Source organism: Sciurus carolinensis, chromosome 7, assembly GCF_902686445.1.
Source record: "Sciurus carolinensis chromosome 7, mSciCar1.2, whole genome shotgun sequence".
Lineage (NCBI taxonomy): Eukaryota > Metazoa > Chordata > Mammalia > Rodentia > Sciuridae > Sciurus > Sciurus carolinensis.
Genome location: NC_062219.1, coordinates 116650472 through 116665159, shown reverse-complemented (window position 1 = coordinate 116665159; position 14688 = coordinate 116650472). Strand labels below are relative to the sequence as shown.

The 14688-nt window shown below is 37.5% G+C and overlaps 1 protein-coding gene across 1 annotated transcript in view; it reads left to right on the top strand.

Moving 5' to 3' along the window:
• Positions 1-3429: 3429 nt before the first annotated feature.
• Dnah8 (dynein axonemal heavy chain 8) overlaps positions 3430-14688 on the top strand; it is a 252532-nt gene continuing 241273 nt past the window's right edge. Inside the window, 4 exon segments of the mRNA XM_047558191.1 lie at positions 3430-3555; positions 6358-6547; positions 7240-7403; positions 11884-12060. Of these exon segments, the coding sequence (XP_047414147.1) occupies positions 3445-3555; positions 6358-6547; positions 7240-7403; positions 11884-12060 (642 nt within the window). The 5' untranslated portion in view covers positions 3430-3444.

The following is a 14688-nucleotide window of genomic DNA, read 5'->3' as shown; positions in this document are numbered from 1 at the left end:
GTTAGGGAACACACATTTTCATTGGAACTTAGTTGCATTTACCTGGAACAAGTGGAGGCACATTGTCCATATGTTTTCAGCCCAGCAGTTGCCCCTGAGGTCCTGCCCCAGAGTCTTGTGCCTGCACAACTGTCATTAGGGGTATCTGGTTTCCCCACTGTCCATTTTATGCCTAAATTAATTAATATGGAATCAGGTTATTAAACCTTTGTTTTAATAAGTAGGTGTTTGGGCTGTCCTTTTGGTCTTAGACTATTTATTTCTGAGGCCTGTGCCTTTAGCTTCAGTTAGTCCCTCCTATTATTTCTTTATCACTTTCCTCCTGTGCTGCCTTAGGCTAGGCCCCTATCTCATGCCTGCTCTAGTAATCCAGATTGAAAATTGATAATATCTCTTATCATATTTTCTCTCTGAAATTCCCATTACGGATTCCTGCCAAATCAGTCAGTCTTTTTTTTTTTTTTTTTTTTTGTCCTGCTTTTACTGGCTGGGTCTAAATCCCCCGTTCTCCAAAGCCCACTGTAATCTGGATGCACAGTACTTGCCTGTCTGATATATTCTTCCAGGTGTGAATTTGCTGCTCCCTTTAAGCCACTCTCCATTGCTTTCTGTACATGCCCGAGTCCTTTCTATGCCCCTTTCCCACTCTCCTGATCCTGCTTGCCTTTCTTCTCATAGGACCTTCTTTTCTCTGACCCTCCCTTAGATCACCTCGTATATTCTCTTTCTCCATACCCTTCCTGAGTGTTCCAACCCACATCCATCACTGTTCTCCGGACTCCTGTGTCATTTAAAGTTTGCATCATAAATACAGCATTTGACTGTTTTTTCTATTTCCCTCTAATTGTTTAATATACTTACAGTCAGCCCTCCACATCTGTGGTTCTGCACCTTGGTGTTGTTGTGTTTTATTTTGTGATGCTGGGGGTCGAACCCAGGGCCTTGCACTTGCTAAGCATGTACTCTACCACTGAGTGATGCCCCAGTCTGGGTTCTGCGCCTTGGGTTCAAAAATTATATCTCTACTAAACATGTAGAGACTTTTTCCTTGTCATTATTCCCTAAACCATTAGTGTAACAACTATTTACATAGTATTGACACTCTATTGGGTATTATAAATAGCCTATGCCTTTACTCCATGTACAAATGCCTTTACTCCATGTACAAACAGAGAAACAACATGTATCCCATTTGTTTACAATAAAAAAAATAGTCTAGAGATGATTTCAAGTCTATGGGAGAGTGTGGGTAGGTTATGTGCAAAGTCTACACTATTTTATAAAAGAGACTTGAGCATCTGTGGATTTTGGTGTCCTTGGGGGTCCTAAGATACCAAAGGACAATCATAAGTACTGCTTCTCTAACAAAATAATGTAAACTCACAATTAGTGACTACATCTGTTTCTCATAGTTCTTATCCTGGTGGTCTGTACTTTTATAATTCCTTAAAAATTAAAACAATAGCTGAAAATTATAGAAAGATAAGAAAATATCTACAATTAGAAGAAAAATAAATACTCTCCACAATCTTACTTGGTTAGAGAAAGCACTGTTAACTCCTTGATGAATATTCCTCTGTAACTGCTTTGGCACATACCCAAATTTTATAAAAATGGCATCCAACTGTATGTATTGTCTAGAGTGGCTTTTAAAATTTGATAACATTGTCTTCTCCATGCCAATATATACACTTCTACAATTAAATTTTTTAATAGTTGCATTGTATTTCATGAGACTGATATTGCTGTAATTTTCAAAACAGATCTTCTGTTACAATTTAGTTGTTTACAAGTTTTGCTCCTTGAAACGATGCCTCAATGAATATTCATTGGAGCTAAATCTATGTGGATTAGGAAGACATTTTAGGAAGAAACCTCACAGGGGAAATTGCAAGATCAAGGGTAGACATATTTTTAATCATTATTTTTGTTACCTACACAAGTGATTATTTATCAGTTTATTAAAATTTTCGCTACTTGTCTTTCTTATATGCATTCGTTAACATACAAATGCTTATTATAATTTTAAAATGAATCACAGTAACATATTTTATTCTTGACTGGCTTTTTGCACTTGCCTGTATACCCTAGACATTTCCCATGTCATTACTTATTTCCCTCATTTGAACAAGCTGTATACAGTATTTCATTGTTCAGTTGCACTGCGATTTTTAGAAATCATTCCCCTCTTGGTGGTCACATCTGTCCCCTTTTTCAGGAAAGCTCAAGCTTATCTTATCAGCAGAAACTGTGTCACATGGCTACTCAAGGGACTAGGGAACTGGGAAAGTAGTTTTCTCCCTGGGAATACACACATTGCTGAACAGGACAAAACAGGCTGTCTTAGCAAGGATAAAGGGGAGGATAAGCGGGGGTGAGGTGGGGTGCAATCTCTGAGTGGGCGTTTGGGCTGTTAGGTTACTACATACATATGCTGTGTTCTTTGGTCTATGCAAGTAACAGAAATTGACTTAGGCCTATGCAAGCAAAACCAGAAATTTTTTTGGTGTAGGGAGATGGTTCACATAATTTAGATCTAGTTGAATTACAATTAGGCCTTGGCAAGGATAAGAATAGAACATTTCCATGGGTTCAGGGCAATTTCTTTAGTATTCCTCACCAGATTAATATCTCTCAAATCCCAGTTTTGCTTTGTGTGTCTCCCTCAAAGGTTTACATTCTTGCATTAGTCTAATTTTCACACGACTACCTCTGTAGGGCTTTGGGATTGGTGTCCTCCAGAATCACAGAGCAGGAGGAACCCCTCCAAACCCAAAGGAAGAAACTGGGCAGATAAAACATTTTTGTGGTTTTGTGATGGGTGTTTGTATTTTTTAAAAAAAATCTCATTTAAAATTGGTTATTTTTGTAAATATTAGTTTGTTTTTTTTTTTTTTTTTTTGCAAATTAATAGTAACTGGTCATCTGACAGAATTTCACATTTTAATATTTCTTTAAATTAAAGAATTATAATTAAATGTTTAACTTTCGTTGAAATCAGTTGAAGAAAGGATTTAATATAAGTTGGTTTCCATGAGTGTATTTAGTAGAGGAACTGGACCTTCCTAGGAGAGTCAGTGAAGACTTGCTGAGATGGTGGCATTTCAGATGAGGTCTTACGGATGAATAGGAGTTTGCTAGGCAAAGGACCACGGATGGAATGGGGAAGAGTGTGTGTAAAGGCCCTGAGGTCAGGCCAAAAGGAGAAAAGTGTGGAGTTCAGGGAAAGGCACCAGAAGAGGCTGCAATTTAAGAATTGCAATTATTGACATCTTTTGATAGGACAAAAAAATATTGAAAATTTCTTACAATAAAGTTAAACAATGGTATTAAGAACCTCACTAGGTTACTACACTTGATCAGTTATGTGATCATATGCTAAGTTCTTGACTTTTATTTTCAGAATGTGGTCGAACTATTCCTGGAGTAACCAAAGGGTCAAAAATGATGAGATTATATATAGACAGCGCTGCCCCAGAGAGTCTGAAAGGACTGTGTATATTTTTTGTTCGCTGTAATAATGACGTGCCTATAAATAGTAAAAATATTCACGAGGTATGTTGGAATTTTCCCCCAAAGATTTAGTTAAATATTGATATATTTTCATAGTCACATTTTGCTGTACTTTACTCTCCTTTTCTATATATAGATCTGAATCAAGTTCCAAGAAAATAATATATTCTTATATTTAAAGAAATAGAGGAATGAACTCCAATAGAGATTATGTTTGTCCTTTAATCTTGCTTTTAAAATGCTTGAAAATTCTGTTTCTTGTAGATGGTGTACAAATAAATTCTCTCCTATGTTCACTGGGATCACATTTTACTCTGTGTCACATAATTTTTAGTTACTTAACATCCCCAATGGTCAATATTTAAACTCTTTAATGTTGCAGAAGAGAGAATTGACTGAGAGCCTGGGTATTGCTAACCTAGTCTAGAAAAGGCAGGATATGGGAATGGAAGAAGTAAGAATTTTGGTTACCTAGACCCAAAATTGCCTCCAAGTTTTACCACTGAGCAGTGTATTGATTGGCAAGTTGCTCATCTTTTCTCTGAACTCAAGTCTCTACATTCTTAAATTGGGAATAATAATACCCACATTGAAGGACTATTGCAAAACCAAGTAATATGTGAATTCTTATTATATTGCTTGCCATACCAATGGCTCTTAACAATTATGAGTTCTCTTTATTATCTTAGATAGTTTTAATACCTTTTACAATGGGAAAGTTAACTGAAAGGCAGTCTTAATTTTGCTTCTTTTCTGTTTATGATGAAAAATTGCTTGACAAGAGGTTGTTTAGCTTGGGTTAGGATTCTAGGCTGCAAGTTATTTGCCCTCGATTCCTTGAAGATATTTCATTGCATCTTTTGTGGCTGATGTGACCTCCCCTGTTAGCATTATTCATAAGTAATCTTTTTCTTTCTGCTTTCCTCTTTGTCTTTGAAGTCCTGTATTTTCATTATGTGGTCTCTGTGTATGGACGTTTCTTCAGTCATCTTCCATTTCACTAATTCTTTCTTCAACTTGTTCATGGTTTAGTCTGTTCTTTTATTTTATTTTTTGTGGTACTGGGGATCAACCACAGGGCCTTGTTCATGCTAGGCACGTGCTCAACTACTGAGCCACATCCCAGCCCTGTTCTTTTCTGCACTTTAGTCTGTGTTTTATCACAGTTATATGTGCACTTAGTTTAAAAAAAGGAAGAGGTTCATGAGCCTTGCTGTGCAAAACTGGCCTATGTGCCCCTCTCTAGAAGCAACTCTTAAACTCTTTCAGCAGGTTCTTTTGTTTACCTCCTATCCCTAAATAATTTGCTCTGACAGTTTAGACATTATCTGTGAATTTTTCTTTCTCTGTTTCTCTCTTCTTGGTATTGGGGATTACATCCAGAGGTACTTTACCACTAAGCCACATCCCCAGTCCTTTTTATTTTTTATTTTGAGTCAGGGTCTCACTAAGTTCCTTAGGGCCTTACTAAATTAATGAGGCTGGCCTTGTTTTTGATCCTCTTGCCTCAGCCTCCGAGCCACTGTGATTACAGGTGTGCACCATCATGCCCAGCTCTCTATGAACTTTTCTCTCTGTAGGAGATGGGGATTTAGTTCCTTTTTGCCCTCCGCCCCTCTTCCTTTTTTCCCCATTCCTCCATTCTTCTAATAGTTATATTTTATGCTGCACAGCCACAGCTGAAAGATGTAGTGTACTAGTGGTTTTCAAAGGTACTCAAGACATTTTCAGTGGGTCTGTGAACCATTTTTTCATCATAACACTCTATTTGCCCCTTTTACAGTGTAGACATTTGGTGGTGCAGAAACAAGGGTGCAAAAAACTGCTGCCACCTTAGCAAGAGCCAAGATAATGATATCAAACTGTGATAGTAGTCATTATATTTGTCATTGCTATCATATTGGTTCATTTTTGTTACTACAATAAATTACCCAAGGCAACTAAATTATAAAGAGAAAAGGTTTATTTAGCTCACAGGTTTGGAGGTTCAAGTCCAGTATTGGGCAGCCCCATTGTTTGGCCCTCTGGTGAGGGTGCCAGATGGCAGAAGCAAGAGTGCATGTTGGAGCAAAGCAATCCTGTTTCAAGTTAAAACGCAGAGGGGGCGGGGAGGACAGGTTGGGTCCCGTAATCCCTTCTGAGGGCATGGCCTCAATGACCTGAGCACCTCCCTCGAGGCCCCATCTCTCAAAAGTTCTACCACCTCCCAGTAGCACCACTTTGGGGACCAAGGCCTTAACACATGGACCTTTGGGGGGCATTCCCCATATTCAGACCATAGCAGTCACCACCTCACAGTTAACAAAACAAGCAGCCAATTTCCAGGGGGTCCTGTATGAACTTTTTAATCTTAATTTTTTGGTTTGGGAGTTCCAGCTCATTTAATTTATATTAATTGAGATGTCACACTCTCGGGTGGTGGGTTTTTGGTTTCTGGGCTTTTGTTTCTGTGGTCAATAATTTTTTTCCTCCAAATTTCTGGGCAGAGGACTGTTTTCATTGCTGTCTCCTGGCTTGGTAGGGTTTTCACAGCCCCTTTCCGGGGACTTCCTTGTGCAGGAGGCTCGGTTGCATCCCCCTCACCTTGCACAGGTCGGGCCGAGGCTCCCTCCCCAGGCAGAACCGAGAGCACCAAGGACAGCATCTCTATGAAGAGCTAACTTGTGATGGTCAGAACGGGGCAGGGTCTAAGTTTGTTGGTTTTAGAACTCTAATGTTCATAACCACGTATACTTTCCTAATAGTTTGCAAATTGTCTTGTGTATTGCAGTGAGAAATAGATTGTGATTTTTGGTTTTTTAATGGAATTAGTATATAACATAGCATTTGATCACCCCCTTTCAGGAAGTGCTGTTTACTGTTTTGGATGCATCGGACGGACTCTTGAATGGGATCAAGAGTATGTTGTCAAGTATATTTCTACCAGCTATTCTTGCCACAAGCAACTGGGGTGCTTTAAACCAGTCCAAGCAGGGGGAATCTGAAAAACACATTTTCACTGAAACCATCAATAGGTACCTTTCATTTTTAGATGGTAAGTATAAAAATTTAATGTTTCATTAACTACTGAAAATGAATAAATTATGTTGTTAAAAAAATTCATGAAAAAGTTTCCATCTTGAAAGAAAATGTTAACAAAGTTAGTATGAGACCTAGAGGTAAGATATGAAATCATAAAAATTCCTAATTTCCAGGGATCCTTGCAGGAATACATTTTTTTTTCGTGATAGTAGGAGGAATATCTTATAATATTCTTTTTTTTTTTGGTACCAGGGATTGATCTCAGGAGCATTTAACAATTGAGCTACATCCCCAACCCTTTTTTTGTATTTTATTTAGAGACAAGTTCTCACTGAGTTGCTTAGGGCCTTGATAAGTTGTTGAGCCTGGCTTTGAACTTGCAGTTCTCCTGCCTCAACCTCCTGAGCTGCTAGGATTACAGGCATGTGCCACCATGCCCAGCACTTGATTTATTTTTAATAAAAACTTTCAGCATATTTAAAAATGTGTGCTTTATTATGAAATCTTTAAATGTATATTTCTATCATTTAATATTATAAAATATATACTTATTAGCAAATCAGGTCATAATCTAATGATCAATTAGAAATATATTTCTATAAAGTATGAGATCTTTAACATTTCAGCAATTATAACTGGAAGGCACATATTGATGCTTAAGAAGACATTAAGCACTTCTTTTCAATATTATTTTTCCCCCGTTAGGTGCCAGAATAAGTATTGAGGGGACAGTGATGTTAAAGAAGATAGACAACATTGATTTTTCCAAACTGCATACCTTTGAAGAAGTGACAGCTGCAGCTAGCAATTCGGAAACTGTCCGTCAGCTAGAGGAGGTGCTGATGATATGGTACAAACAGATCGAACAGGTAGTTGGCTCAAGTAATTCCACCTTGAGTTGCAGTTCACCTACGCTCTAGTCATGTTGCATTTTGTCCCTAAGAGTAAAGGGAAGAGGAGCCTTAAACTTTCTTTCAGATTCTATTCTGAAACAGCCTGATGTTGGCTCTGGAGCAAAATCATTGTTCTTTGTGGATCACTTAAAATCAATTTAAGCTATTTCTCTCTTTAAGGAGGAAACCATGAAGCTCTATGCATTGAGAATGAAATCAAGAGGGAGAGCCAGCATCTGTCCCCAACAATTGGTTTATTGTTTATACTCTTCACGAAAGAGAGAGGGAAAGGACACAAATGAAGAGCCACAGTACTAGACACTAAATAAATACCTCTTTGTTGAACAATAGTCTCCCATTTTGTCAAAGAGGTTCAGACTAGGCTTGCTCATATGAGTGTTAGTGTCAGATCTGCAGTTCTCTGGTAAAAAATAAAAATTTCTCTTTCCATAAGAAAAGCAGTAGTAGGAGTAGAATGTATAGTAAAGTTATGAGAGGCTTGAACTCACACTGCAAATAATGCAAAACCAAAACAGAAAATCCAAACAATAACAATAAAAACCAAAAATGAAAATGAATCCAGATATCCTGCAATTCCCCTAAACTGGAAGAGGACCAGGAGCTGACTCAGTTCTGTGGTTCATAAGCACAATGGAGAAGAAAACCTTTAGGTAAGTGAGTAGAGAAAGCAGGAGGTGGAAGAAAGCATTTCTAGTTTGACCCTTTTTAGAACTGAGCAGAAGGTGCAGTTGGGGTAGCAATACCTGGAGGGCTTTGGAAGTTCTGTAGGAGAGCCTTGAGCATTGACCCCAAGGGCTCGCCCCAGAATTTGCTTCCAGGTGTCCCTAGGTTGACACAGGTAGTTGCCTACCAGAGAACCTCTGCAGTGGTCTCCTGCACTACTGGAGGAGACTCAGTGCCTGGTGTGGCCTGGCTTCTTGGTTTGTAGACAGCAGGCTCCTTGCTGTCACCTCACATGCAGGAGGGCAGAACCATTACGACTGAAGCACTTCCCAAAGTTCCCACTTCCACAGACTTTCACATTGGGGATCAGGCTTCAGTAGGTGAGTGTTGGGGGCATACGCATTCAACCCATAGCAATATCTTAGGAATAATTTTATAACCCTCACCCCATTTAACATTTTCTTTCATTCATTCATGTTAGTACAAGCGAGTCGAATTCTCTCACTTAACTGCTGTCTAGTATTCTCTATGAATAAATCTTAGTTGTTTTATGTAGACTTTCAGATATATAGGAGACATTTAAATGCTATCTCTCAATATTTAAGGAGATAGAGAAGTTTATTCAACCATTTCCCCAGGAGAGAGATTGTTTCTACTCTTCCTGTTACGAACAACAATAATACATACCCAGATAATACCTTTGTTCAGGGCTTCTTTAGACATGTTCCGGAGTTTCTCAGTGGGATTGCTGGGAACATTTGCGGGCAGATCATATATATAGTCCATACTGGGGACTGAACACTAGAGTACTTTATAACTGAGCTATAGCCTCAGCCCTATTCATTTTTATTTTGAGACAAGGTCTCGTTAGGTTGCTGAGACTAACTTGAACTTGTGATCCTCCTGCTTCAGCCTCCTGAGTAGCTGGGATCACAGGCATAGGCCATTGTACCAGGCTTAATTTATATTTTTTTACAGAAGCATATGAGCATTCTCATTTCTTCAAAGCCTTGATTACATCTGGGATTGTCAGGTTTTTAACTGTTGCTGTGGTATATTGAATGTGAGATGGCATCTTGACTGACTTTGCATTACCCTGAATGCTGATGACATTGAGCATGTTTAATGACTATTGAGGCTTCTTCTTTGTTGAATAACCTGTTCATATCCTTTGCTCAGTTTTCTTTTGGATTGCGTGATGTTATCTTATTGAAGTGTTGGAGTTTAAGTAATTTCTTCCAGCGGTTGATCCTTGGTTGGCCCTCACTATGCCACGTTTTTCATTTGGTGTGGTGTCTTTAGAAACGTGGAAGTTTAGCCAGGTATGGTGGCACACGCCTGTAATCCCAGTGTCTCTGGAGGTGGAGGCAGGAGGATCAGGATTTCAAAGCCAGCCTCAGCAAAAGCGAGGTGCTAAGAAACTCAGGGAGACCCTGTCTCTAAATAAAATACAAAATAGGGCTGAGGATGTGGCTTAGTGTTTGAGTGCCTGGTACCCACCTAAAAAAAAAAAAAAAAAAAAAAAAAAAAAGGAAATGTGGAGGTTTTAAATTTTAATAATTAACTGTACTAATTACAAATGGTAATTCAGCTTCAATTTAGCTACCTCCAGTGACTAGGAACTTCTACTTTTTGTGTTTTACTTAGGAAGCCCTTTCCTATTCTAGTTCAATGAAGATTTTTTCCTAAATGGTTTATTTAAATAATGAAATGTAACACAAAAAGAATATGATAAAAGTAACAAATTGTTGTAAAAGGACCTCCTGTGTAAACTTTGCTCAGGTTAAGAAAGAGAACATTCTACTGGGTAATCCCAACCTCTTGGGAGGCTGAAGCAAGAGGATTGTAACCTTGAGGCCAGCCTAGGCAATGGGGAGAAAGAAATAGAATATTCCCAACACCTTGTCTTCCTCTTCCCAGTTTTAAATACCTTTCTTCCCCCATTGTGACTGTATCTTGATAGTTATGATATTCAGTTCTCTGCTTTTCTTTATAGTATTACCCTTTGTATAGAAGTTTAACCATCTTATCTTATTTTATATTTTGTAATGTTGGGAATAGAACCCCGGGTCTTGTACTTATGAATCAAGTTTTCTACCACTGAGTTACATCTGTAGCCCTTACCATTTTATTTCTGACATTCAGGCTTTTAGTCTATCTGGAGTTATTTTTATGTGTGTGCATGTGTGCATGATGTGAAGTAGGAATCCAATTTTGACTTTTTCCATATAGTTAGCCAACCATCCCAATTTAACATCCTCTGTTAAATTGCTTATTTAATAGTCCATTCTTTCCTTAAAGATGTATAATATGTCAAAATACACTCAACTGTCATATATATCTAAAACGAACAAGTAAAAATTTTTAAAAGTTTTATAATATCACCTGTCATATATTGTTTTTATTATTTTTATTTTTATTGGTACATTATAATTATACACATAGTGGATCTTTTGTTATGTTTTTGTACACACACACAGTGTAACAATATGATTTGGTCAGTTTCATTCTATATCAAGGTTTTAGGGTTCTTTGCCTGCCCCACTGGCCTAGCTTACTTGTTTTGTATTCTCATGCCATGCTGCTTTAACTTCTGTAGCTTTGACTAAATCAACACCTTACATGTCAAGTTTGTGTTTATTTAAAAATTACTTTTAGCTATAGATGGACACAATACATTTATTTTATTTATTTTTGTGTGGTGCTGAGAATTCAACCCAGTGCCTCACATGTGCAAGGCAAGTGCTCTACCACTGAGCCACAACTCCAGCACAGGTTTGTGTTTTTTAATTCAAAATTGCATTGATTGTATCTGGTAAATTGTACTTCCCAATTTGAAGATTGGTTTGTCAAGTACCATGAACAATTGTTGAGATTTTGATTGGAATTTCATTGAACGTATATATTCCTTTAGAGAAAATTGACTTCTTTATATTATTGAATTTTTCTATCCATGAGCATGTCTCTCATTTATTTAGGTCTTTTTAAGATGTACTTAATGTAGTGTTTTTATTGTCCCTGAAAGGTCTTACACATTTTTTATTAGATTAATTTCTGATTATCACTGCTATTATTTGCTATTGCAGATAGTATCTTTTTAGAAATTACATTTCAGATTGTTAGATGGCTTATAAAACAGTGCTACTGATTTTTATGTAGAGGTCCAGGAACCTTACTGAATTGTTCATTTTTAATAATTGTTAAGGTTTACAGTTAATAATCTTAAATTTTAAATAGATGGCCAACCATATCAACTTGATTATGCCCTTTTAAAAACTTTCCAATCTATAATGCCTTTTGTGTTTACCTACCTTGCTCTGGGACTTCCTTTACCAGGTAGAATATAAGTGGGTGGTGATGGTGGCAAACTTGTCCTGCCCTTGGTTTTAAAGTCATAATGTTTTACAATTTCACCTTTAAGTACAATGTTTCCTGGAGTTTTTGATGGATAGATACTATTTATCAAGTTCCTTTCTCGTCTGTTTACCAAGTTTTAAGACATTATTCATCATTACTATTATTTATACTTTTGGTTTTCTTTCAGGAGATTCAGTGAGATTTTAGCCAAGAAGAATATATCCTCTAGGGCTGGGGCTGTAGCTCAGTGGTAGAGCACTTGCCTAGCATGTGTGAGGCACTGGGGTCAATCCTTAGCACCACATAAAAATAAACAAATAAAATAAAGGCATTCTGTCCATATACAACTCCAAAACTTTTTTTAAAAAAAGAATATATCCTTTCTATATTCCATATATATATTTTTAAATTGCAGGTGCTTATTGAGAGTGAGCAGATGAGAAAAGAAGCTGATGACTCAGGTCCACTCACTGAGTTGGAACACTGGAAACGGATGTCAGCCAAGTTCAACTATATCATCGAGCAGATTAAAGGGTCAAGTTGTAAGGCTGTCATCAATGTGCTGACTGTTGCACACTCCAAACTGTTAAAGGTAAAAGACATTTTGTTTTCCATTTTGGTATAATTCGGAACAACTGAATAGAAAATTACCTTAATCATACTGCTTCTTTTAAAAAAAATTCAAAGCAAGGCATAACATTTGTACATTTTGATGGGGTACATTATGGTAATTCAATACATATATATAATGTGTAGTAATCAAGTCAGGGTAATAAACATTTCCATCACTTCCAACATTAATCATTTTTATGTACTAAGAATTTTCTACTCTTCTAGTCATTTTGAAATATAGCATTATTTTAATCAATAGTTACCCTACTGTGCTAGAAAAACCAGAAGTGATTTCACCTGTCTGTACTTTGGTACCTCTTACTGGCCTTTTCCCATCCTCTTTCCTTGCCATTCCATTCTTCTACCAGATCAAAGTCCTTCTTAACATAATGTGCTGGAATCATATATTTAGAAGTGTTAAACTTTGAGTAAAGCTTTCTCATGTACCACAATAATTTCCATCAGATGAAATGAAGATCTCTCTCTCTTTCTCTCTCTCTCTGTCTCTATTAGGTACTGGGGATTGAACTCAGGGTACTTGACCACTGAGCCACATCCCCAGCCCTATTTTGCATTTTACTTAGAGACAGGATCTCACTTAGTTGCTTAGTGCCTCATGATTGCTGAGGCTGGCTTTGAACTCTCAATCCTCTTGCTTTAAGCCCTGGAGCCACTGGGATTACAGGTGTGTGCTACTGCACCTGACTTATTTCTCAATATTTTGTGCACCAGTTTTGACAATGCTACCTATGGAGTGATTGACAGAAAAAAATGATCATTTTTCTTTTAAAAATAGTTTTACAGCTTGGCATGGTAGTCTCAAAAATAAGAAGGGCTGGGAATAGAGCTTAGTGGTTAAGCACCCCTGGGTTCAATCCCCAGTGCTACAAAAATTAATTATGTAATTTCTATTTTTGTGTGTGTGTGTGTGTTTTCTTTTTTTTATTATTATTGTATACAAATGGGATACATGTTGTTTCTCTATTTGTACATGGAGTCAAGGCATACCATTTGTGTAATCATACGTTTACATAGGGCAATGATGTTTGGTTCATTATTTTTTTCCCTTCCCCCCCACCCCTCCCACCTCTCTTTTCCCTCTATACAGTCCTTCTTTCCTTCATTCTTACCACACTCCTTATCCCTAACCCTAAACCTAACCCTAAACCTAATGCTAACCCCTCCCACCCCCCCATTATATGTCCTCATCCGCTTATCAGCGAGATCATTCGTCCTTTAGTTTTTTGAGATTGGCTTATCTAACTTAGCATGATATTCTCCAATTTCATCCATTTGCCTGCAAATGCCATAATTTTATCATTCTTCATTGCGGAGTAATATTCCATTGTATATATATGCCACAGTTTCTTTATCCATTCATCAACCGAAGGGCATCTAGGTTGGTTCCACAATCTGGCTATGGTGAATTGAGCAGCAATGAACATTGATGTGGCTGTATCTCTGTAGTATGCTGATTTTAAGTCCTTTGGGTATAGGCCTAGGAGTGGGATAGCTGGGTCAAATGGTAGTTCCATTCCAAGCTTTCTGAGGAATCTCCATACTGCTTTCCAGAGTGACTGCACTAATTTGCAACCCCACCAGCAATGTATGAGTGTTCCTTTTTCACCACATCCTCATCAACACCTATTGTTACTTGTGTTCTTGATAATCGCCATTCTAATTGGGGTGAGATGAAATCTTAGGGTAGTTTTGATTTGCATTTCCCTTATTACTAGGGATGTTGAACATTTTTTCATATATCTGTTGATTGCTTGTACATCTTCTTCTGTGAAGTATCTGTTCATTTCCTTAGCCCATTTGTCGATTGGATTATTTGTATTCTTGGTGTAGAGTTTTTTGAGTTCTTTATAGATTCTGGAAATTAGCACTTTATCTGAAGTATGGTTGGCAAAGATATTCTCCCACTCTGTAGGCTCTCTCTTCACATTGCTGATAGTTTCCTTTGCTGAGAGAAAGCTTTTTAGTTTGAATCTATCCCAGTTATTGATTCTTGCTTTTATTTCTTGTGCTATGGGAGTCCTGTTAAGGAAGTCTGATCCTAAGCTGACATGCTGAAGATTTGGACCTACTTTTTCTTCTATAAGATGCAGGGTCTCTGGTCTGATTCCGAGGTCCTTGATCCATTTTGAGTTGAGTTTTGTGTAGGGTGAGAGATAGGGGTTTAATTTCATTCTGTTGCATATGGTTTTCCAGTTTTCCCAGCACCATTTGTTGAAGAGGCTATCTTTTCTCCATTGCATATTTTTGGACCCTTTGTCTAGTATGAGAAAATTGTATTTATTTGGGTTTGTGTCCATGTCCTCTATTCTGTACCATTGATCTACCTGTCTATTTTGGTACCAATACCATGCCGTTTTTGTTACTATTGCTTTGTAGTAGAGTTGAAGATCTGGTATTGCAATACCCCCTGCTTCGCTCTTGCTACTGAGGATTGCTTTAGCTATTCTAGGTTTTTTATTCTTCCAAATGAATTTCATAATTGCTTGCTCTATTTGTAATTTCTAATTTTTAAATTAAGTGTCATACCATATTATTCTCTAATTACTACCCTACCACACACCCCAGTAGTAATTCTTGAAAATTTATG